Source organism: Sander lucioperca, chromosome 14 (assembly GCF_008315115.2).
Source record: "Sander lucioperca isolate FBNREF2018 chromosome 14, SLUC_FBN_1.2, whole genome shotgun sequence".
Classification (NCBI taxonomy): domain Eukaryota; kingdom Metazoa; phylum Chordata; class Actinopteri; order Perciformes; family Percidae; genus Sander; species Sander lucioperca.
In genome coordinates, this window is record NC_050186.1 from 4702610 (window position 1) to 4726587 (window position 23978).

General features: G+C 40.6%; 1 protein-coding gene across 6 annotated transcripts in view; it reads right to left on the minus strand.

The window, feature by feature from the left end:
- sema4d (sema domain, immunoglobulin domain (Ig), transmembrane domain (TM) and short cytoplasmic domain, (semaphorin) 4D) overlaps positions 1–23978 on the minus strand; it is a 43876-nt gene that overhangs the window by 9028 nt on the left and 10870 nt on the right. For 2 of the 6 annotated variants that reach the window (XM_035991446.1, XM_035991447.1), the window contains exons 3-11: positions 19809–19867; positions 5140–5273; positions 3561–3706; positions 3401–3463; positions 3178–3276; positions 2987–3080; positions 2696–2812; positions 1557–1708; positions 32–207 (exon numbers count right to left, since the gene is read on the minus strand). In XM_035991446.1, coding sequence (XP_035847339.1) covers positions 32–207; positions 1557–1708; positions 2696–2812; positions 2987–3080; positions 3178–3276; positions 3401–3463; positions 3561–3706; positions 5140–5236 — 944 coding nt within the window. In that variant the 5' untranslated portion in view covers positions 5237–5273; positions 19809–19867. Of the gene's footprint in view, positions 1–31; positions 208–1556; positions 1709–2695; positions 2813–2986; positions 3081–3177; positions 3277–3400; positions 3464–3560; positions 3707–5139; positions 5274–8218; positions 8307–19808; positions 19868–23978 lie in introns of those variants that run through there. The other 4 variants (XM_035991443.1, XM_035991444.1, XM_035991445.1 and 1 more) reach the window with 3 other exon arrangements.

Below are 23978 nucleotides of genomic sequence, written 5' to 3' on the forward strand. Positions count from 1 at the left end.
ATCTTCTTCTCAAGATCTTCAAATCACTGACCACTGGGAGGTGAAGACCCCGTAGATGACTGTGTCCCTCCAGCCTGCCCCCTTCAGGATGAAGACATCATGTACTACGTTGAAAACAAAGTTGAGCTCAGGCATGGAGCACACCAGCTTGGCTTTCAGGAAGGACGTCCACTTCTTCTGCAGAGTGCGCTGCCCCCCAAGGTCGCCCTGTGGGAGAGAGGTTTATCAGCACATTAGGCGGTGGAGGGGGAGAGGAAATAAGGAGTGGGAAGAGGGAATGGCAGGTGTAAGAATGTGTGCAAGGGTGTATTTTCCACTGGGGGATGCGGGGAACATGTCACCATTACTTTTCAAAATCTTATTTTTGTCTGAGCCCATTTGCTTAAAACAATAAGTGCTACGAGTGCTTGGCAGAACTTCTTTGCCCAGCCTATATAGTTTTTTGATTAATATCTATTGTTTACAGTTAAAATTCTCCTTAAAAGACGCTAAAATTGAACATTAGTTAAAGAAAAGACAGTAGAGCACAGAGCTCTTTGTAGTAAAGATGCAAATAAAACATCTATCAGACAGCATCAAAACTATTTATAGGATTTTAAGATGGGTTAAAGCATAACAACACAAGCTTTAGGGGTTTATATAACATTTCTATTTTGTGTTATAACAACATTTAAACTAAATTATAAAAATGTTAGCCAATTTTACCTTTTTCTTCACCAAACATCCACCCTTGAGTATGTGTACAATTGATTCAACAGCTGTTAGTCTGATATATAATGAATTTAACTGCTGTGTCTTGTTTAAAATGAGTCTCATGGCTTTTACGGGAACTATAAATTGTATCAGTTTATTACTATTAGATCCTTTCTGGGAGTTCACAACAGCTTTGGCCATCAGTGGTGATATGGGATGGAAACGTCAGATATTAACAGACTTGTGAATAATGCCTGAACAGCTGCTCACTAAAAACATCTTTAAGATCTTTAATTGAGACATTTTGCATAAAAAATCCCTGGATTAGTGAGGTGAAATCTTTTATTTTGCATTATTCTTTTTTTTCTCTTTTTCAAACAGACAACAGTGTGATAATTATGATGCTCAGGGTAGATAGTTCCTGATGTAGGGGGAGAGATGGTCTGTTGAAGTTTGGTACAAAGCTAAAAATTGAACATATTATCTCATAAAAACTAAACTACAGTGTAGAGCCTTATGTGAAGCAGAAAAAAAGATCTCTTTGTGCACAATTATGTTATGTACACTACCGTTAGCTGTAGAAACAGGTAGTTTTAGAGACCAAATGCTCTGTTGTGATTTAGGTTATGCTGAAAAAATAATGTTCATGTTTTAATGCCAACTATATAATTCAAGGGATTTTATATATATATATATCCACTGACTGTAGTTGATTTGTTTTAGGATATGAGCTCAGGTCAGATCAAGAGAAGAGATACAAGATAATGGAAGGAGGAAGAAGGACACACACACAGACAGCAGGTGGATTGGGGCTAAAGAGGGTTGCTGCTGGTATGTGCAGATGGTACATGACGTGTACTGACCTTACAGACGCGTGCCACCCGGGGGATGAGCAGCTTGCCAAAGAATTCATACTCCACTGACACCTCGGTGAAGAAGTAGTAGATTTTATCATCCTCGCCATCTACTCTGTTTCTCCCTTCACTTATCACATCAGCAAACACAAAACTGGGCTCTGCAAGAAAAGCAGGGAGGAGAAAGAGGGAGAGAAAGGTATTGGTAAAGAAAGACTAGGAGGATTGATCTGCTACTGTGAAAGCCTCATTGTGTTCCTGCTGCGCAGGGTGCTACAACACACAATTCAACAGAAAGCTTTAGAAACTTATTTTGAACCCTAAACACCAGACACTAGGGATGACCAGATCTATAACTCCCTCTCACACACCTTATTTTTCACGAACTACTTGATCCAATTACTGGAGGTCTAAAGGTTAAAAAAATATTAAGTTGATGAGCTTCAATTATTGATATGAAAGAAAGTTTAACGGGAGAATTCAACTCCTGAAATTGACGTGATGCGAGAAGATCAGTCGGTCAGTCAACTTGCCGTTGTACCGTGGTGATACATAGTGGAGCATCTTTTACCTCATAAACAATTTGAACAATTTAATGTTGGCCTGATATCACGTTCCTCAAAGAATTAAAATGAAGTAGCAACAGCTGATATAAGCTACTGCTGGCAACTTTTGCAATTTTATTTGGTGAACACGACAGTCAGCGCCGGATACAAATGAGAAGCTACTACCTGAATGTTTTGTACTCTGCTCTTTGCTAACGAGAAAGAGCAACATCTGTGTAATTAGTCGACCCCAGCGCCTGAACTCTGAGTCACTAATACCGGTGCGAACAAATCATTTTACACATTGTCACACTGTAATTTTCACTCGCATGTGTGAGCGAAATGCTTGCACATTGGGTTGTCTTAAAAGAGGGCACCGCTGCAACACTAGCAGGCTGAGGTGGACGAACATGGTGGAGTAAAGAAAGGATCAGATTATGATCCGTTTTTATTTGAGCCAATACTGAACCAGTAAAACAAGTCTTGATCGGCCCAGATACTGATCCTTAGGTTTGGCTCGGGGCATCTCTACCAGGCACAAAATCTTTTTTCATCCATTACTTTATTCAAGATGTTCACGTGTTACATATTGTCCCAACTCACCATTGAGCCATGATGTGGAGTACTCTGTCCTCAGCAGGGACTGGGATGGAGAGTACCTAGAAATAATCGGTTCACTGCCTAAGAAGTTATAAGCTGTCCCTGAGTACAGCTCTCCATCTGATAGAAAAACAGGGAATAAAACAACAACAAAATGTTTCATTGTCCAGCGCGTCCATTTTGCCTTCCAAAAAAAAAAACAAGAGATTATTGGGGATTATTAAGCATTTTTACAGCGGGGCTGACAACCAAAAGAGCTCTTTGTGAAATGACATAAAACTGGCACCAACTCACCAACCATGACGGTAGTAAAGCTTTGTGATGGGTCAAAAGAGCACTTTCCCCGGCCATCTTCAGGTCGACCGCCCAACGAAAAGTCAGCGAGGTTCTGAAGGAAGTTCAGGATTAAATTTCAGTTAAAAGGTTGCTGTGATGATTGGCGAGCCCAAGCACATGTTTATTTGTGGCCATGAGCATGAACCTACCAAGTGGTCACACTGAGGTTGAAAGGCGTGCGTGCCGCAGACATACAGCTGCTCGTCGTCTATGACTTGGAGCACTCGAATGTAGTTTAGACAATCCCTCTGGAAAGCAACAATCAAACTAATTAGAACATACTGATATTTCATAATAGACTGTTTATTTATATCACTAAAACGAGTGACTGACACCGTAGTAATAAACATTAACATTAATTAGTGAACAGACCTCTCTCGATTTTCCTTTTTGAGTGCACATCAACATGTGATTTTCTGCAACTGTCCACTGAACCTTAAAATGGTTAAAAAGAAAAAAAGAAACTCAGAATTCAAATTTTTACAATTTTAATTTTCTCTGGTTTTCACAAATCTTATGCGTGTTTCGATACCTTGTTGTGTTTGACCGTCACATTCTTCTTGCTGAGCTCAAAGATGGCCTCCCTGGCTCCCACATACAGCGCATCTCTTTTCTCACTCAGCAACAGCGTGGAGTAGTTGAAGATCGCAGGCTCCGAAAACTCCATCAGATCTAAATCTGAGCACAAAACCATTGGAAAACATTAATTTAACATTCGGTTTTACTTAACAACGGTATTGAGAATTGAATTTAAAGCTGCTATAATACATATTATTTATAGTAACAATAGATCAAATGACTATGTGTAATGTGAAAAGGGCCACTTGTAGTGATAAACCCACAGATAATTATCACCAAACTCCACCACAACCATAATTCTGGTTTTACATTAATCAGGTGGCTAGAAACATGCTTTTCAAATGAATGCTAATGTTGCTACACGTCTGCTCAATGTGTATATATAAGTTCCTCATAACAACTTTATTAGATAATAATATGTCAGTGTTGTGTTTACAGCTTGTTTCTGCTGCCCCCAAGAGGCCAAAAGACAGTTAATGCAGGTTTAAGTTCATCTGAAGTAAATATCAACAATGTCAACAAAAAGGTGACAGAGGTAGTCTGTGAATAAAAGGCACCGAAACACAACTTTAGAGGCTGAATCCTCAAACGTAGATGTTTGAGACACGTTTCTGCCTCTCCCGAGTGAGTGTGTCTCTTGTTATACTGAGTGTTGTGATTGATGGCAAACTCAGTGGAGCGCTTGTGTCTGGCAGGCTTTGGTTGTGCCAGGTGCAAGTAGGTTCGGGTTGCAGGTGCCTGGACATAAACACCACAATGATGAAAGGAAATACCCTCACTGATTGACTGAAATAGTGACTGTGCCACAGTGAGCGGAGAAAACTTTGTTAAGGGGTGAGCTGCGCTGGTTCTCACATGCTTACTGGAGCTATTTATGTAAATGGCAGTGTGCAAACAGCACTTCCACCGGACGCCTAAACGTTCTAACTTGAGACCTGTGAGACTGAGGTTAGCCTGAGAAAACAGGTGTCCCCTAACTATCTATTGTGAAACTGAAGTTGAAAGAGTTCTGTATATCTATACAGTATGAAGGCTCAGTTCAGTTGCATTGCTAGTGGAGCAACTGAACTTTACGTTAGTGGCTCCCGTTTCTTGTTTTAAGATTGTGTATGCTCATAAATACCAAGTCAGACTAACAAGTAGGACTTCCTTAAATTGAGCGCCTGTAGACTCTCGGTGACTCAAGCATGATTTGAATTTAAATCAGCCCAGGGGTTTCAAAAGAACATTTACCAGAAATGGTTTCGATTTCTGAGGATGGGGTTTACTGTAAAAAGGACACAGAACTATACAAACAAACCTTTAATAATAACTAATATATTAAATATTTGATTAGTTGATACATTTATAATGGATTGAATAGAGAAGCAAAAGAATAACAAACAGCAAGTCAGTGTTACCAGAGCCAAAATCTTTATTGTAAGCAAATGTTTGGCATTTTTACCTAATAAATGGTCAAAACTTTAAACAATGCATCTTTCAGTCAATTAACAGATCTCCCAGAAATACTGTATAATGACATCAAGGCTTACCTTGGTGTCTCCAAGAGGTTCGAGGCACAGCGTGGGGTCCATGGGTGGAGACCTCTAGAAGCAGCCCCAGAAACACTCCCAGCACGCCAAATCCCATATTAGACTCTGATAACTTCGGAACTGTGAAGTTTCCTCTGCAAGGCAAAAAGTAAAAGCAAAACAATCAAACCTGACCTCTTTTACAAGGATGTAGAAATAAACAAGTTCCTCACAGGCTGATCTTATCATGCAGGACAGACACTAAAAAGGGGGCCGGCATCAAATCAACTTCCTTCATACTGAAAGCTGGCAGGATAGATTTATCGTCTTTGGTATCGCTTAGGAGGTTAGAAAAGCACGTCACACGCATTTGAATAAAATCAATGGAAAAATATATTTGGGACAGAAACTGCACAATAAAAAAACACAATGAAAGCATGTGTGAAATTCATATTTTCATTTGTGAAAAACAGATATTTCTCATGTGAAGATGTTAAAAAAAACAAAAACATTCTGAAACTAGAGCTGCAAATATTAGTCAATTGGTCAATGGAAAGAAGTTAGTTTTTCAAGCAAAAATGACAACCATTTGCTGGTTTTAAGTATTCTTCGCCATATATGACAGTCAATTCATATCTTTGGACTGTAAAATTGTGATGGGCATTTTTCACATACAGTTTTTATGTTATGTTAGACTAAATGATTCATCAATTAATCGAGAAAATAATCTGCAGATTAGGTGTTAATGAAAATCTTTAGCCCGATATGACATTTCGTTATGTTGTTGTAAAATATCACAATACCCAGCGTGCTTTTTTATTTCACTTTTTTTGTGCTTTATTTGCAAGGGTTTTTTAAAAACCACATTTAAGCCACATTTAAATGAGGAACAAATGCTACTCATGTCCTGTCTCCTTCGTGCTTTTGAATCAGTAGTCGTTTGTTTAACACACCGCAAAAAAAGGAAGTAAACTCTTCGCTAGATTTCAGAAACTATTTCCATCCTTTCATTACAGTGTTCACCTAAAGACAATCAAATAAATGAATGGTTGCTTTTGGAACTTGGAGCCATTTCAGAAATGTTAAATAAAGCAGGAAAAAACAGATGGGTGTGAAGTTCCATGTGAATGAAGAATTAGACTGGGGGCAGTGAGGAGGAAAGAGAGGGAGGGCTGCAGCACATGAGGGCCTGAACTAACACGACTTACAGTGGCAGAAAAACACCAGCTAGTTTGTAATACGCACAAAAACGACACACACACACACACACACACACACACACACACACACACACACACACACACACACACAAACACACACGGCCTAATACTCTGGCATACGTGTTTAAGCTCTATTAACAGTGCAGTTAATGTGGTGTGTTCTATGACCACTGTTTGACACTTCAGTTGATTGTTGGTATGTGCGTTATTATGCAACAATTTGCCACCTCGGGAGAAAAATCACTTTTTTTTTAAAACGTATTATTCTGCGCTGCACTATTGTTGAGACATAGCAATAGGTGTATCCGTTTGCCTCGGGTGATGATGACAACAATGACGATGATGACAGCATTCCTGGTAGCCATCAGCTCTTATCAGAAGCGGGTGTCGTTTTCCATTTATCCAATTTGTGAAGCATTGTGATCTTTTTGCCTTTCAACAGCTCTCTCTCCTGGTACATTCACGTCAGGATGTGTGCGATAAGGACTCCATTATGCTGCTCTGTGCCATTTAAGGAAGCGTTTCAGCGTATCAATCATGACATGTTATAAAATACTAAACAACGTCACAGTTGTCACAATAAAAATTTAGGACGAGTACATGAGTATCTTGAAATGCTGTGCATTTTATTCTGGAAGTGATGCGTCTCAAATATAGAAGATTCAGTCACTATAGCTAATAATATTTTTGTACTTTCATCTAAATTGTTATCTAAAATGGTGATATTCTCTGGTTGATAAAAACATATTTCAAGTCGCCTGTTTCAGGTCAGCAGAAAAGCTGGGGGGGGGGAGCTCATGCTTTAAAGATTAAGTAAAATATTAAAATAAATCTCTAAATCTGTTCACAATCCTGCTTGTAATACATGCAAGATTTGCCAAATGTACTGCAATGCAGGGCACATGAAAAATAATCTTTAATTTTCATGACCATCAACCAAATTCATTCTAACATGGACAGAAGAGTGATTACCTTCTTTCGCTTTGTCAATATTATCAACAATGAAATGGTATTAACTCAAAGTGATTAACTGACATCATTCAATTGTAAGACTCAAGTGCTTCCTGTCTCTTGATCCTATCTTGTGAAAGGGGCAGCATGGGGCGTGTCGGCACAACTGCAGCTTTGTACCCTGACTTTTCTCTCGTTTAACACAACTGAAGTTACTTTTTATAATATCGGAGAGGACTCTGAAGGCCAGGTGGCTCTGGTCAGTCAGCTGCATGCAGTTCTCTGAGGAAGTAAAGTGATCTGGCACAGATCAGGTTATTCTGGTTTTCTACAACATGCTCAAAAGAAGCTTAAATACCCGCAGCACACCTCCGCAAATGGGTGGGCCGGCAAGACAAAGAAGGGGATAAAAGGTTATCGGATGTCTTGTTAAGATGAGGATTTAGATAAAACTTTTCTCTCACAGAAACCAACAGGCAGTCTCACTCATCTCTCATGTCACAGTAATATGGATTTAAGCATTCAAGCTACTGAAAGGAACGGTGTTCATTTAAAGTGGCTGAAGGAAGACCTAGTGAATAGAAATGACATACAAGAAAGGATCTTACAAGGAAAATGTAGTGTTTTTTTCTTCTTCTTTTTTTTTATTAGGTCATTTGTCCTCATTTAAGATTTTCTAACCAAAATTACAGAACAAACGATACGACTACAAGAAAAATAAATCATTGTCAACCACTTTTTGGTGACCTAGTAGCACCACTGTGGCTCATCCTACTCAAATATAGGTTAGTAATCAGTTACCCAGCCGAGGGGGAGATATATCATGTAGCACAGCACGTTCAGACAATCAATGAGGGCCACCACAGCTAGAGAAAAAGAGAGAGAACGATAATTCATTATTGATATGGTTGTAAATAAGAATAAATTACCCCAAAGGTATGACCCTCCTAACACCAGGAGTTTTTGTGAGGGTTTCCATCCCGGCTTCAGCCCAAGCCATGGACTCCACTCTGCTAAAGAGCGGGTCAAACGCACAAGGACCTATTGTTTGCTGAAGATGAGGGTAGCCTCCACTCCACTCCACCCCCACGCCCCAATCACATCCACATCATCACTGCAGAGTGGGCAACAATGAACAGAGAGAGAGAAGGGAGGGAGGACAGAGAGCGAGGGAGAGAGAAAAGCATCACTTCTCCCTCTCATCCAGTTCTTTTACAGTCTTGCCAATCTAAATGCCAGGACAGCTTAGCCCTGAGCCAAGCCAGTGTTTTCAAAGATCACACAAGCCCATGAGATCTAGGTGTGGAAGCATCCCATAAAAGATGATCCATAAACTGTCTGATGACGGCAGGAGAAACTGTTAAACTGAGACAGGGAGAAAGAAAGGGAGTGACGTAGGCACAGTGTGAATGGAGGAGATAACAATACTGAATCCATGATGAAAACCCCAGACAGACTAAATTTCTCTCCGTTTTTGGCTTCTTTCCTATAGCTGCACGCTGCATAAATAAAAGCCTCAAACTAGATTCATCCCTCTATCAATCTTACCACTCTGAGCCCCATCAAGGGCAAAGCTTAAAAAAAAACTTCAAACCCTTTTGAGAGTCAGTGTTACAGTAGCAGAAAGAGCAAACTGGCAGCTACTCTATACTGCTGAGAGATTTAGAGGAGTGGCTACACTGGCCTGGGATATTTAAGACGGTGACCATGCTGGCAGGTCTCTTTGAGCCCTTTGTGTTCCTCTCTCAGCTCCTTTGGCTGAGCAGGGAGGTTGACACCTGCTTGGGGCCTTGGGGTTCCCAGCACTGTGCTGTTAACTGGGCACAGACATTGGCAGGCTGCCCACTGAGGACAGGGCACAGAGAGGGGGGAAACTGGAGCTCTGCCTATCTGTGCACAAGAACTGTGAATGTGTTAGTGAGTATGAGAGTAAGAGAGAACATTTGATCTGGAAAGTGATTTATTGACTTTATGCAACACAAATCATTAAGGGTGTGCCAACCATTTCATTTTAATGGAGGATGGTCATCAGAATAAATCACTGTATAAACAGATTTAACAGCTGGGTGGGGGTTTGCGGCTACGCACTTGTTTTTCCTTTCAGTACACACTGTTAGCTAATTAAGCATAACCACAATGACAATTAATTACCAAGGCAACCCACTACAACTAATAAGTAATTTCTGTACAAAAACAAATATATAGCCAGTTTTAAAGGAAAATAACTTAAGTTTGTTTGCACTTCTTACTCAAGGCAGAGCAGTGGCCTTGTAAAATAATAACTTTATTTATATAGCACTTTTTCAAACAAAGTGCTTCACAAGACAATACAATGGCCGACCAACAATGATAAAAAAAATGAAAAAGATATTATAAAAAGATACAGACTGGCATCTTCACAGCCAATAATCTTTGTTTAAAAGCAAACAGGTGTACAACATGTATCTGCAGGATTGTAATAAAAAGGGGAAATCCTAAAGAAAAACCCACTTAAAATGCTCAGCAAAATGTTGAGGCGGCACAGAAAGTCAACAGACTACAGTGAGAACTGTGGTGAAGACGAATATGGACCATTTTGCAGTAAGCTAAAACTTTTGATTCCATAAAGGTGCCTGAAATATTATGGAGGACAAGCTGACAGTTACACACACACACACACACACACACACACACACACACACACACACACACACACACACACACACACACACACACACACACACACGGCGGACCTTCCCACCCACATAACTGAAGCATGATACGGTCTAAATCCTGTACGATGCATGCATTTAGTGTTGCACTGTTGCTATGAATGGGAGAAATCTGACACTGAACAGTAAATCAAAACTCCCGTTAACCTATTGTGTTGACCATAAATCTGGCTTAAGTGGGAATTGGCACCTCAGCTGTTTTGACGGACTGGCTTCATTCAAATGAATGCAGGGCTCAAGTCGGTCTGAACATGAATTAATTAAGTAATTTGATTTTATTGGTGGTGATTGCCATTTGTTAAAATAGTAAAAAAGAAAGTGCTTATAAGGAAATAGTTAAAGTGGAATGAAGCTGTATCAACTAAACCAACCATGTGTGACTCAAGGATAAGTTCCCTGATGAAATGTTAGGATAGCGGCTTCACCACTTGCCACCTCATTTCCAATGCAGAGTGCAAAAAAGAAGCTCCACATCCTGTGAGCAGAGATACAGAGTGTGAGGGAGGGTGATGTGAAGGAGTTGGACATTCAGTGCCTGCCAACAACTCCAACCCCTCACTCCTTTTCCCCTCACTGGCTCTCTTTTCCATGTGCTCATCAGCATCAATGCACAGAGTTGCTCTTCTTCCTTTTGCTGCAGCACGCCAAGAGGCTGCTACTCATTTTCTTTTCAGCTCCGTCTGTTGCTATAATACTAACGGTCCTAACCACGCACAAACAAACTGTGTAATGGGAAATGTGCTTTAAGTAGTTCATTTTGTGGAAAGAATGTCTCTTTTGGCAGTTCAGAATGACATTTCCATGTGGTGCTGCGCACTAATCTTTGCTCCAAGTTGCTCACATTCCTCCTTGTGAAAACAACTTCTGCTGTTGTCAAGATGCTGCTTCACACCTCCATGTAAAGGTTTAAAACTATTGTAAATTCAGCACTTAGGAGTGGGAATTGTTTAACCTGTAACCATCGCAGGTCATTTATATCAAAGACGGTAGACTAAATAACAGAATCCCTAAAACTGAGTGCAAACAGGACCATCTGTACGACAGTACCCACCCAGCTGTGGGAATGGTGATAAAACAGCACTGACAATGTATGCTAATGAGGGTGCTTTGCTGAAGGATTTCTAATAAACCCGTCACATAGTTTGACATCATAACTGGTAGTAATGTAATGATCACGGGACTCAGTGGATATTGCTGAACATTTTTAATCAAGATCTAGATCAAAGTGCAGGTCACATTTGTTAAAAAAGAAAGAAATCATGGCCAGTGTATGTCCAGGAATAAATAAATATATATATATATATATATATATATATATATATATTTAAAAAAAAAAAAAAAAATAATCAGCAGATATTCGTTTTTTAAATCTTAATTTTTTTTTTCAGTGTCTCAAAGTACTGTTGGTTCTTCCTATAACAGCACTACTGTGGTGTTTGTTCTTGTATTCTCCAGGGTAGGGCTGGGACGATTCGTCAACGTAGTCAACGTCATCGATTACGTAAATGCGTCGACACAAATAATTTGCGTCGATGCGTCACTAAATAAAATAAATAAATAAAACTTGCGTGCAAATTCATTAATGTAATGCGAAACTAATGTAATGCGGAACTACTGTTAGAAATGCGGGTTCTAGGGACATCTAATCTGTAGCCCCGCCTTAGCTCTGAAGCTAGCCGAGCTCTCCACCTACATTCAGTTTTTTTGTCAGGTCGACGGTCCAGTTAGTGAGTCAGAGATAGCATCACGAAAGGACGAGTACGGCGAGTAGTGGCGACCCACAACAGTTAGAGGACCCGCCGGCCTCTTTAAGATCGCAAGTTTGGGAAAACTTCGAGACTGTATGGCTGCAGCATGGAGCCTCCCGTGTCCCGTGCCCTCCCGCCTGGTGCCGTCCCCGCCTCGAAAAGTTCGGTCTTCGGGTCAATTACAGTAGTAGGCTACGGGCGAGAGAGTGGTGTATAAGACGAGGACTGTGTGTCAGCGTTGTAGGGCTGAATGATTTTTGAAAATAATCTAATTGCGATTTTTTTCCCCAAATATTGTGATTGCGATTCGATATTCGATTATTTTTTTAAGCTCTTTGTCTTCTGTATTATTCAACAAAGACAAACAATAAATAATTTTATAGTATGAACAACACACAATTACACACTACACAGTTAAATAAGTAAAAATATAATATATATATATATACACATATATATATACATATATATACATATACATATATATATATATATATATATATATATATATATATATATATATATATATATATATATATATATACACACACACACACACACACACACACACACACACACACACATACATACATACATACCAGTGTTTTTTTTTTTTTACAGTGCACAGAGAGGAGCTGCCTCCAGCCCTTCCCCTCGTGAAGTTGCGTGCTGCCGTGTGCACTTGCTCAGAGAGGCTATCGTTGCGTTAGCTAGTTGCTGGTGTTCTTGACGTGGGATTAACTGTACTAATAAAACTGTTGAAACCCCGCGGCCACGCTGCTGTGAAAGCTCCCCGAACGTCATTTATCAGTCTGATTGTTACCCCTCTCAGTGGCAGCTCCTCCACTCCATATCTTTATAACGGAGCTAACCGCTAACCGCTAATCAGAGCTAATCGTTGCCTACCGAGCCTTGAGTTCTGTGTGCCTGTAGTCATTAACTGCATGTATAGACTCAAGCCCGAATAAAACCCTTCATTTTATTAAAATGGCTGTAAAAGTTTTAAACTACAACTCAGAGTTGTTTGAATGACAGAAATCTGCTCAAGGTACGACGTAGCATTAGCGTGCTAAGTTGATGCTTTCTCTGCGGAGTGCAGACTGATTTGCTCTTGCGTGTCATGTGACCAAATCGCAGCCTTTTAACAGCGATACTATCGCGTTGTTCAGCAGTTGTTGGGTATGTGAGTGGAAATCAAGGGGGTAAGCTTCGCCAAAGCCCGTCTACGGAAAGCCGTTCCACTCCCTATTCAGCCCCATTGTACCTACTTTGGTTGCAGTTCCACCAGAGTTCCACTGGGGGTGATCACGGTCCAGTGCAAAATGAATGGGACCCTATGGAGCTAGACGGCTAAATTTGTCTCTTTCACCTGATTGTCGTTGAGAAATCTCAGATTTGATTGTAGTTTTTGCAAGTTCAACATGGATTATAGGTCAAAAGTTGAATGAACGAGTACTTATGCCCTTTCAATTTGTTACAGGTTGAGTCGTTGTTGCCCATAACACGCTAGCATTCTGCTAATGAATGCCGATTGGTCAGTGAAAGACTGATTACGATCGGAGATCCCGCTTGACGGCATCCGAAGCAGAACCAGAATGCCAGAGTGAATATTTCGGCATGGTCTTTAAAACATTAGCAAACCTCTTTCTAGCACGTGTATTGACAGGGAGAGTCTAACCTGTCAGCTGTGTTGTCGATGCCTCGAGAGAACAAAGGAAGTTACTCAGAGCTTGCTGTAAAGCAGAATCTCTGGCCATATATGTGTATGACGTCATTGACATTTTAAAAGGCTTTTTAGAACAAAAAAGCCACTTCTCTAACACCCAGCAGTGTGTATTTTCTTAGCCTCCCCTTTCAAATGCAACATTCAAATTACTAGACAAAACATTACATCCTGAGAAAAGTGGATTTTGAGGGGTATAGCTCCATAGAGTCCCATTCATTCTGCACTGGCCTGTGAGCGCCCCCTATACGGAACTCTGGTGGAACTGCAACCAGTTCAGAAGCCAGAAGTAACGAGAGAGTGGAACTTCTTCCCATATTAGAAATTCTTTGGCTTCGCTTCAGAGCTCGAATCTCCTATGGCGCCATTTTGATGCTACAAAGCGATCACCCCCCGTTAGCATTCCATTGACTGCCATTTATTTTGGCGTCACTTTGACAGCGAATAACTTTACATCTGAAGCGTTTAAAGACTTTATTTGTCCATTGTTTATTTCTAAAGAAACACGACAATGTATAAAAGGCTCCATTACCTTGTACCTCACGTTATGGCTCCGTAGCAGACGTTTTTGTAAAAATAGGCTAACGATTGTGTCATAACCACGCGACTTACTGTCGCATAGTAGAGGAATTACCGTATAGTACAGGAGAAGCTCGCAGGCAGTTTAGACTTACATTAGCTGTTTAAGTTTAATTACTAATGTTAACTAGCATTTTAGTTAGCAATAATTAGCCTGTGTCCATGTTATCTCCTTACATATACCTACGCTCTCCGTCTCTGCAAGATTGGGAATGATTGAGATTTCTCTTGGCACAGCTACCAGAAGACTTACAACTTTCAGACACGTTGCTCACGTCACATTTACGTAGTTTCTCTCAGTTGGAGGCTGCGCAGTAACGCTCAGCGCTCACTGGAAAAGTGCTTCTAAAGGCCTTCACTGGTCTCCGTCCAGAGCAACGGGATCTGTTGGTCCATTCTTATATACAGTCTATGGTGGAAATACATCTAACATGCTACCGCATATCCGACGCCATCACCCAGATGTGCCAATCACTGGAACGAGACAAGAAAAACTGTCCAACTTCTCCTTCCTACAGTGCTTAACCAGCCTTTAGATTCAAAGAAGAGCTTGGATGTTAAACAAGAGCTTATTCATTATTTTACCTACTGTTAAAAAAAGCAAATACAGGCTACTCTTTTTGCACTTGCTCTTTTTACTTTAAGTTTTTATTTTTGTATTCCTCCTGAAAGTGACTTTATTTTGTGATTGGATTGATAGCCTACATCTGGCTCTAATCTAAATTTACTTGAACGGTGCAGTGTTAAACAATTTGAATAAATAGAGATTTGAACCTTATTGAAATTTGTTTTGTGTAAACTGTTAATTGAGCAATGGGAAAATAATCGCTAATTGAAAAATTAATCGTTAGATTAATCAAAAAATTAATCGTTAGATTAGTCGACTAATTGAAAAAATAATCGCTAGATTAATCGTTTAAAAAATAATCGTTTGGGACAGCCCTACTCCAGGGGTATATTGTGGGTTATTTGGAGCCGGGCCTGTATGAAAAAGTGAGTGAGCGAGAGAGCCTTCACTTGAAACAAAATACTAAGACCGCAGAGAATGACACACTGATGGGGACAGATGTCTGCTCCAATGTCATTTGCAGATTAATGGAGTTTGGCTATAGATGTGGCAGAGACTCAAGCACGCTCATATGTGTACACAATTATGCCAACTGGGGGCTTGAAATCTCTCCAGACAGGGACCAAGACCCCTTCTTAAAATACTGCCAGCTGCACCAGGGTTTTGGGTTGTTTCTCCCCACAGGCTGATGAAATATTTTTGACATTGAGTTGACAACCGAGGCTTTACTGTCTCTCACTACAGGCTAAGCGACTGGTATTACAACTTCAGCTGACTATTACACTTCCATCTGATGGTCAGAGCTACAGCCTGTCCCCCGTTTCGGAATCCGCCATCTAGCAGTATGTACTGATTTGGCCAAAACGCAGCATGTAGTATGCAGTATGCAAACAAAAGCTAAATGTCGTACGGATTTAAAAAACATCTTCAGTATGCATCAGACCAGTCTACATCGCCTACTGTGTCCCACAATGCAAAGCACTGGAATGGTCACAACGACCGGTCAATACTTTCGTTTTCCAAAAATGGAAACTGGCAAAGCCTGGCCTAACATAATGCAAAAATAAATTGATTGACCAGTTTTCATACTGTTTCGTTGGTAGTATGTAGTAGACAGTTTTAAATACAGCCGTTGTCTGACTCACGATGGCGATCAAAATCAATACAGCAGAACCAGAGATACCTTTTTATTATTCAACACTTTCTTCTTCCTTGTCAAAACTTGGTGCCTACATTACCCACAATGCAACTCAAGCACAAACAGTTATGCCAGTAGCAGCTAATGTATCCTTGAGCTGGTAGCCTCAAACGGAGATGAAGAGCGGGCTACAGGGGTCTGGTAACCTCACTTAACTCCACAACCCCAGATTTGTTTTTGTTTCCAAACCTGTAGTCTTCAGTCCCAAACGACACCAAGTGACATAAGGCTTTATACAACTAGGATGAGTAAAATTGGGGAAGTTCCTCTTACTTTCTTATTTGCTTAATTTTTCAAGCTGTCTGGATAAATCAACATGCAACAGTTGTGGTCCACGTCCAAACCATCTGGAATTCACTTAAGACAGACATCAGCCTTCAGTCGTGAGGTGCAAAGCCACCGTGTCAAAGCCACATCATGTTAACACAAAGTCATCTGAAAGCCAGTGAACAGCTGACAGACCTGCACTGCACAGCGGACTGTTGTTCATACAGAGAAAATCATCTGAAAACTGCGACAGCTGATGCAGCAGTCATTGTACATTATCCATGGTGAGCTCACTGGATGACAGATGGGAGGAAAACTTTTAAAAAGCCAGATCAAGGATTAACAGCATTATCCACTAGACTCATTCATTCACATCTACAATTAAGGCTGAATGATGACAAGGGGCACATGCTGCTCATTTATGGTGCAGGCTGGACACAAAAACTACTTCTGGTTATACTGAAATGAAGTAGGTAAAATTAAAATATAGGTAAACCATCAATGACAACCCAAATGTCTATTGAGGAAAAGAGTTTGTGTGAAGGCAACACTACACAGGGGATGTTAAATGGAAACCCTTCTATATAATTACTAGTTGTAGGGCCCCTGCTGAGCTAGCATGTCGACTTAAAGTGGCCACAGCAAAGGCAAATGAGGGGTCAGGTCCAGTAAAGGGTATATTTAGTCTGCCGATGGCAAGCTCTTAAAAACAACACGCCCTTTCCTTGAGTCACGTGGCGCTGAAAGATCTGAAAAACGTCCCTATATAAAATACAGGCAGTAATGAAGTAAGCTAACTAGAGGAACATGGATTGCTGCGTGGTGTTCCCCTTCCAAGTACTGAATGTGCCTCTGTAGTCTAACATGAAAACATTATGACCATGCGCTTTTTCTTTTTAGTTAAAAAGGAGAAAAAAAAAGTGGACGAGTTTTACTATTGACATTTGCATTGGCAAAAATAACAATAAAAAGGAACTTAGCTGCCTTTCATGTCGTCATCTTGATACAAGCCTTTTCAGACAGCCACGTAAGCCGTTTCCTGAAGCCATTAAGGCATTATTCAATATAAGAATAATGTACTTGTTGAAAACTGGCAATATTACTAATAATGCACACACAGTAGTAAATTGATAACATTTTCTGGAGGAAGACAACTCAAACTTCCAAAACTAAGCTAGAGGAGAGCACATTGGTGACACTGCTCCACTGAAAACACTTATCTTGGGGTGAATACTGGTACATTTTATAGCCTGGGGTGACATGGAAGCCATAGCTCACAGTAAAGTCATAAACCTTTCACTTGATGTAGTTTCCTTGAGGCTACTTTGATGCCAGCCAGGCCTTGGGGCGTATAATGTGGGACTATTTTTAGGAAGCTGCAAAAGCCCAGCTGAAGGTCTTGTGGTCCCGAGCTGAAAGCCTTGCGGTCCCAAGTTAGTGAATGGTGATCACATCGGTAGAAGCTTTTAAACAGCAATAGCCAAGGGCAGGTGACTTCAGCTCCCGGAGTGTAATAAATCTCTAGTTCTGGGGTTTGAGTCACATGACGTGGAATATAAATATATCTGATATGTTTGACTTTCGTCACATTTCAAACATTTTACTTACATGTTTTGGTGCATTGGTGAAAGAGTATGATGAGATAAAGAAAGCCTTTCAAATGAAAGTTACTAAGCTTTCCCACCAGTCAGGGGACATTTGAAGGGCTATAAGCATCTAAAAACCCTGCTATATTTTCCTCCTCTCCTTTCTGCCTTTAAGGAGGACTCCTTTCTCTTCTGCTTTTCTCTCAGCGGGCACTGATTTCATGGTGGTAATTTTGGCCCGACAGAGACAAAAACCTCCTCTGGAGTGCTGTGTGAAAACTCACCCCATCACACACACAGGCTGTCACACTAACAGTGTGTCCTCCTGAACTTGGCATACCAGGAGATAAAATACTAATTTCACCGTTTCAGCACAGCACAGAGGGGGGGGAACAGAACAAAGCCAAGCCGGACACTTTAAAACACTTATCAAAATGTTTTTCACGTGATCTGGCGGGCCGATTTAGGGCACACTTCCGTCCTTGTGGTAATGAAAATAATTTAAGGCATTTATGTAGATTAGGTCACTTAAAGGGACAGTTCACCCCAAAATCAAAAATACCTATTTTTCCTTTTACCTGCAGTGCCATTTATCAATTTAGATGTTTTGGTGTGGGTTGCCTAGTGTTGGAGATAACCAACATTATTACAATTGCATAATAATAACACTGGGCAACTGGCACCAAAACCATCTAGTACTGATCACTGGGAGACTGTTGGCATCAGCTGAGCCTTCGCTTAGCCCTGCCTCCCTTAGTTACTGTTACTAAGCATGTCATGTCAATTCTAACATCACGGCACATATGCAGTTTACAACTCAAAATTCAATGTGATTTTTGAAGCAGTGGGTCATTGATTTCACACAGAAGTAAATGCAAGCACGCTTCTCAGTTCTATCCGATGACGGTCGATTGGGTCGGCTCAAATTACATTTTATAAGCTGTAGCAACTATGAGTTGGTTGCTAACTATCTCCAGCAGACTTCTTTATGTTTCCAGCTGACTTGTTTTAAAATAAAAACCATGTTAAAAGGTTCTTAAACTTGATGGCTACATATATGATATCAAACCGAACAGTTGTAGTTAGGTCTAACATTATAACGCACAGCGTTATAAAAAACATTTATTTTGTTCTTACCGTAGACATTTAAATCCTGCCTTTATTTTAAAACGATACGTTTCTCTTTTACAAGAGAAAAAGCTTTGGAGGTTGAGGATTAAGCAATATATACTTTTTAGGAAAGATAAGGCAATCTTGAGTAACGAGTTATTTAGTTGCAGGTGTGTAAACTTCCCCAAACCGAATGAAGAGCAAGACGGAGCTCCTATTGTTATCGTCAGCAACTTTGCTCCCATTCAGTCAACATGTTGCTCCTTAGCGGGGCTTTTTGTAATGTTATAAGTAACGTAGTTGGTTAAAGATACACTCCTTAGGTTAGCCAGAAATGCAAATATTGTAGACATACACACTGTTAAATCCATAACTTACACTTCTGCATGTGTTCTTGTTTTTGAAAAGGCGATAAAGAAACTAACGTACAAACACTTGAGTTTAGAGCCCCATTTACACTGCTTCAGCATTTGGAGCAATTCAAAGATGGACAGGTCTGCCGAGCTTAAATACGGTTGCTAAGCTATGATTGGACAATCACTTTTGGGGGAGTGGTTTAGTGAATGGTCAATTGCGGAGCAAAGCTTGTTGCCTAAGAGGCCACTGAGTGCAGGCAGCTGCGCATGTGAACACCATGTATGTCACTATGAACATCATAAGATATAAATAAGACATAGGCCATCAGCTTGCTTCAAAGCAGATATGAACAAAGAGGATCACAACTTAAAGAGGGAAGGAAAACCAAATCACATGGTGAGAGCAAACGACAAAATGATTGGTAAAAAGTTAAAGTATCATTGCAAAAGGCTTTTCTTCACAAGCACCAAAGCCAAGCAGAATCAAATCATAGGTGGATTGCCCCGGTGTGGTCATGCAGGGGGAATAACAAAAAGGAGAAAAGCCCTAAGGTGGGGAGGGGTTGGCGAAGCATGCAGCATTCATGTTGAAGCATGCAGGCCCGTGAGCAGCTCAGTGCCGGTCTGCACAGCATAAAAGGGGGGAGGGAGGGAGAGGAGTAGAGTTTCTGACCTGTGGCTCCTTACAAGATGCGACGCTCTTCCTCTGGAGAGAATTATAAAATCCTCAAGCTAGGGAGGGGGGGGAGAAGACAGAAAGATCAGACAAGACAGTTATGTAGTGTGTGTCTACAAGAGGGAGGAAGCAGTTTGTGTGTGTTTTGCATGTGTGTGTGTGTGTGTGTGTGTTTTGCGTGTGTGTGTGTGTGTGTGTGTGTGTGTGTGTGTGTGTGTGTGTGTGTAGGTGTGGCTAGTTGTCTAGACCATGGTTAGACAGATATAATGATGAATCAATGAAAATACATATTGCAAAATAAAACTGACATTGAATAACATTTACAAAGACATATGAATATGATATACGAATATCAACCATTTGTCCATCCAAACACACAAGTGAGGCAGATAATTCTTAGAAGGACAAAACAATTATATACTGATTTAAATTTCCACTGACAACTAACCCGGTGATATCATATGATGTCTGTCAGGATACTGTGCTAACTGTTTATAACCAAGGACAAATGAATAGCGTGCAGCCATATGATAAACATTATCTTGTGCGAAAACCATCAGGAGGAACCTGAAGCATGACTGCTATATTCATTTCCTCTTCTTTGTTCACCACAGAGGACTGACTGTTCGCTGTGGCTTTTCACCATTTTCCAGTCCAGCACAATTTTGAAGATTATCATGATTGTGGAATGCAGAGAAAATGCAGAGAAATGTTGCATTATGCATTGGCTAAAATAAACTTCTACATATTTTTTTCGCACTTACATCTAGTGAGCTTAAATGTTTCTCTTTTCAACTGCAGGTGGATTCAAACGACTTGTCATTAAGAGCACTCTACCTTAAAAAAAAACAACCTGAAAACTTACTTACAGAAGTATTTCTCCTAGGTCTGCATCGCACAATTATTTTCTCAATTAATCTATTTGATTACCACCAACTAAAATTGTTTAAACTTTGACATCGCTCACACAAAGATGATGATTGAGAAAATAGGTCTTCAGGGCCTTTAAAAGTCTGTACAGCATCAGCAGCACTGGAGTTAGGCATCACCAATGAATCAAGATGAGAACAAAGACTTTAGGGAATAATCTGCATCAGCAGCAACATAACAGTCAGCTGGAAAATTCCTTTGCTTTTCTTTTTCAGTGAGTGAAAACAAGATTTCATAAGTCAAAGGGAGGGAAAGTAGAAATCTTCTTATTGCCTTTGTGACAGATGGCTGGTCCTCCATTCACAACACTTTCCAGTCTGTTCCCTTAGACTGCTTCCCTGAGAAAAATGAAAACCTTTACAACAAGGCTGAATACATTCTCCCTGCACAAGTACACACGCTTTATTCCCACAGTCCACTACAATCCAACTCTGTTTGAAAAACATGGGCTTACATATTTACTTTGCCTTGACTATAGTTCCGTTTGGGACTTTCTACTGGTGCTTTTTAAACAGGACCAGAAGTGGCAAATTATCTCTATATCTCAAAAAAAACTATTAATGTATCTTTAAATAAATAAAGATAAACAGTAACCTGACTGACTAAAGCTGTTGCTGACAAAGCAACAAATACTGTCCCAGAACAAGGAGACAAATCTTCCCGACAACTGAATTCAGGTCACCCAAATCAACCCAAATATGCAGACTCATTAGCATTTGCTTGATGGGGTAGGTTACTGTAATGCAGTTACTGCTGCTCTACTGTATAAAAGAATAATCAGATTATGTTAAACAGAGATGATACACACCAGACTACAAGCATGGGCAGGTCACTTACAACTGATCACATTTAGGCAAGACATAACTGCATGTTATTCTGTAATATCCTGTAATGAGTTGGTTGCGGTGGAGAATATTTATCCATATTAAGATTTTGTATTGCATTTCTTTCAACTAATATAGATTTTAGCTGACTTTAAATAATAGCATTTTATTTCAGATCAGTTTCATGGTTGCTATCAGTGTCCCAAAGCCAGAGGATGATTCTTCATGTAGATCAAGGTCAAGAGCCATGCTTGACAGTTGCCGTGAGTTGCCACTTTAAGCCTTTAAGTATCACCCTGTGTTTTTCCATCTTCCTCCAGACTTTACCATTCTCCTGTCACTTCCAATCCTCACTCAAAGACACACAAAGAAAAAAATACACGATGCAGCAAGTCCCTGCCTCTCGCCCTCCTCTGACAGCATCAATGGACCACTGGGAGAAGATGACAGTTGCGCAAGATTGATGAGCTGTAGGCCAAAGGGTGCGGCCCCCTTGACATCCTCAGGAAGCACTCTGACTTCGCTTCCCTCGGCCCCCACAAAACCCTGTGACAGCCAATACAGACTTTTTACTATGCACCCACAAATCCCAATGACATCAGTGACACTGTGCCTTCACGTCTCAATTCAAGATGTCCTGAGTGGGTGTCGAGCCCGGGTGTGAGCCCAGCCGTGCCCCCAAACCACGCCCTTGGTGACACAACGGTCTGGAGAGGGCACAGAGAGGAAGTGGAGATGTCACAAGTCTGTTTTTTTTTAAATTGATGAGTGGACTTGAATGAGGACTGGGCAAAGACTATTCAAGCCAGAACAAATGTATTAATAAGCCCTACTTCCGAAACCCAGCCTATGGTAAACATACTGACAGGAAGGGCTATTGAGCTCACTCCACTGTGACACCTGATTTTCCCCCGAGCTGATAAAAGATCCCAGCTCAAGCTTTCGTCTGTATCTTATGACCACCACAATTCAATTTCTCTTACAAGTACCCTATGTATTATATGTATTCAGTCTTCAAGCGTTTTTACTCTCAAGGGTGCAACTTCTGACCAAAACACTTTGGAATTTAGCAGATGTGTAACTAGAAAACATGTTGCAGCTTTGTGTAAGTGACAGTTAAAATGCTCTTAACCAGCTTCTGATGGTGGTTTTGGATCCTTGCCCCCTGAGACTGACATGAATACACACACATGTGGCATCTTAACGGATACAAATACACAAAGCAAACAGATATACAGTAGACTGGGAAAGGGCCTCTCATCTCTATGACAGTGTGGTTATTCCAGTAAAAGCACCCCCCACACACACACACGCACGCATGCATGCATGCACGCACGCGTGTGCAGCCACCTTTACTGTCTATCTATAAACATCCCAAGTCTCTGACAGGGCTGTCAGCGTGCACCACCACAGGTGGGGGAGGGAAGGAAAATGAGAGGGACAGACGAAGAGAGAAAACAGAGTTTGCTATGAGAGAGGATATTCGAGTGTGCAAATTCATACAGTGGTTGAAGAGAGAAGACAAAGAGAAGAACAAGGAGAAATGAGTAGGAGGAGGATTCTCCTCATGGAAAACAAGAATGAAACCATTAAAAGGCTTAAGGAACAACTCATTTTTCCATCTTGCTTCCGTTTTCCCCCCAAATAACGGGGGCACCCAGTTGAAAGTACAGTCTACAGCTTACATTTATAAATGTGTTTTAGAAAAGAAAAAAAAAAACTTTATTTGTAAAGTAACATATTTCCATATGACTATTCTCTTTGTGCATGTGGGGCATTGTTTTTCTGTCCTACTTTCATACATGATGCAATACAGTGAACCCTGCTGCAGATCATTTTGAAAGAAGCAAAAAACAGAGGGTGAAATTCCAGTTCATTCAAATCCTGGATGGAGGGTGCACGGACTCTGTACTTTCTCACACACACACACACACACACACACACACACACACACACACACACACACACACACCAGTGTGCTGAAGAGGATTAACGCAGGCTTGAATTTCAACAGAAAGAATCCCCGTCTACAAGCACTACAGAGTAAATCAGGCTTTAGAAACTTTCCTCATCCCAGAGCATCCTGGTACAATAGGAGACTGAACTTAAAACCCTGCAATTGAAACATGTTCATTTTTTAAGGTTGTGAGAGCACATTTTCAGCTGGATAATCAGTTCCCGAATCAAAAGCAACATCTGCATGGAAAACACAGTCCTTTCCTTTGTTGGAAAGTGTTACACAATTGTGAATGCAAAGTATTTAATTTGTTCTAGATGCGTTGGCGGGCTTGCATGTATCTGGGAATATCAATTGGAATGCACATATCTACAGGAATGTCCACTGATATCCCACTATGTGTAAATGTTTGCTAGAGTGAAAAAAGGGGGGCATTTGTGTGTGTGTGTGTGTGTG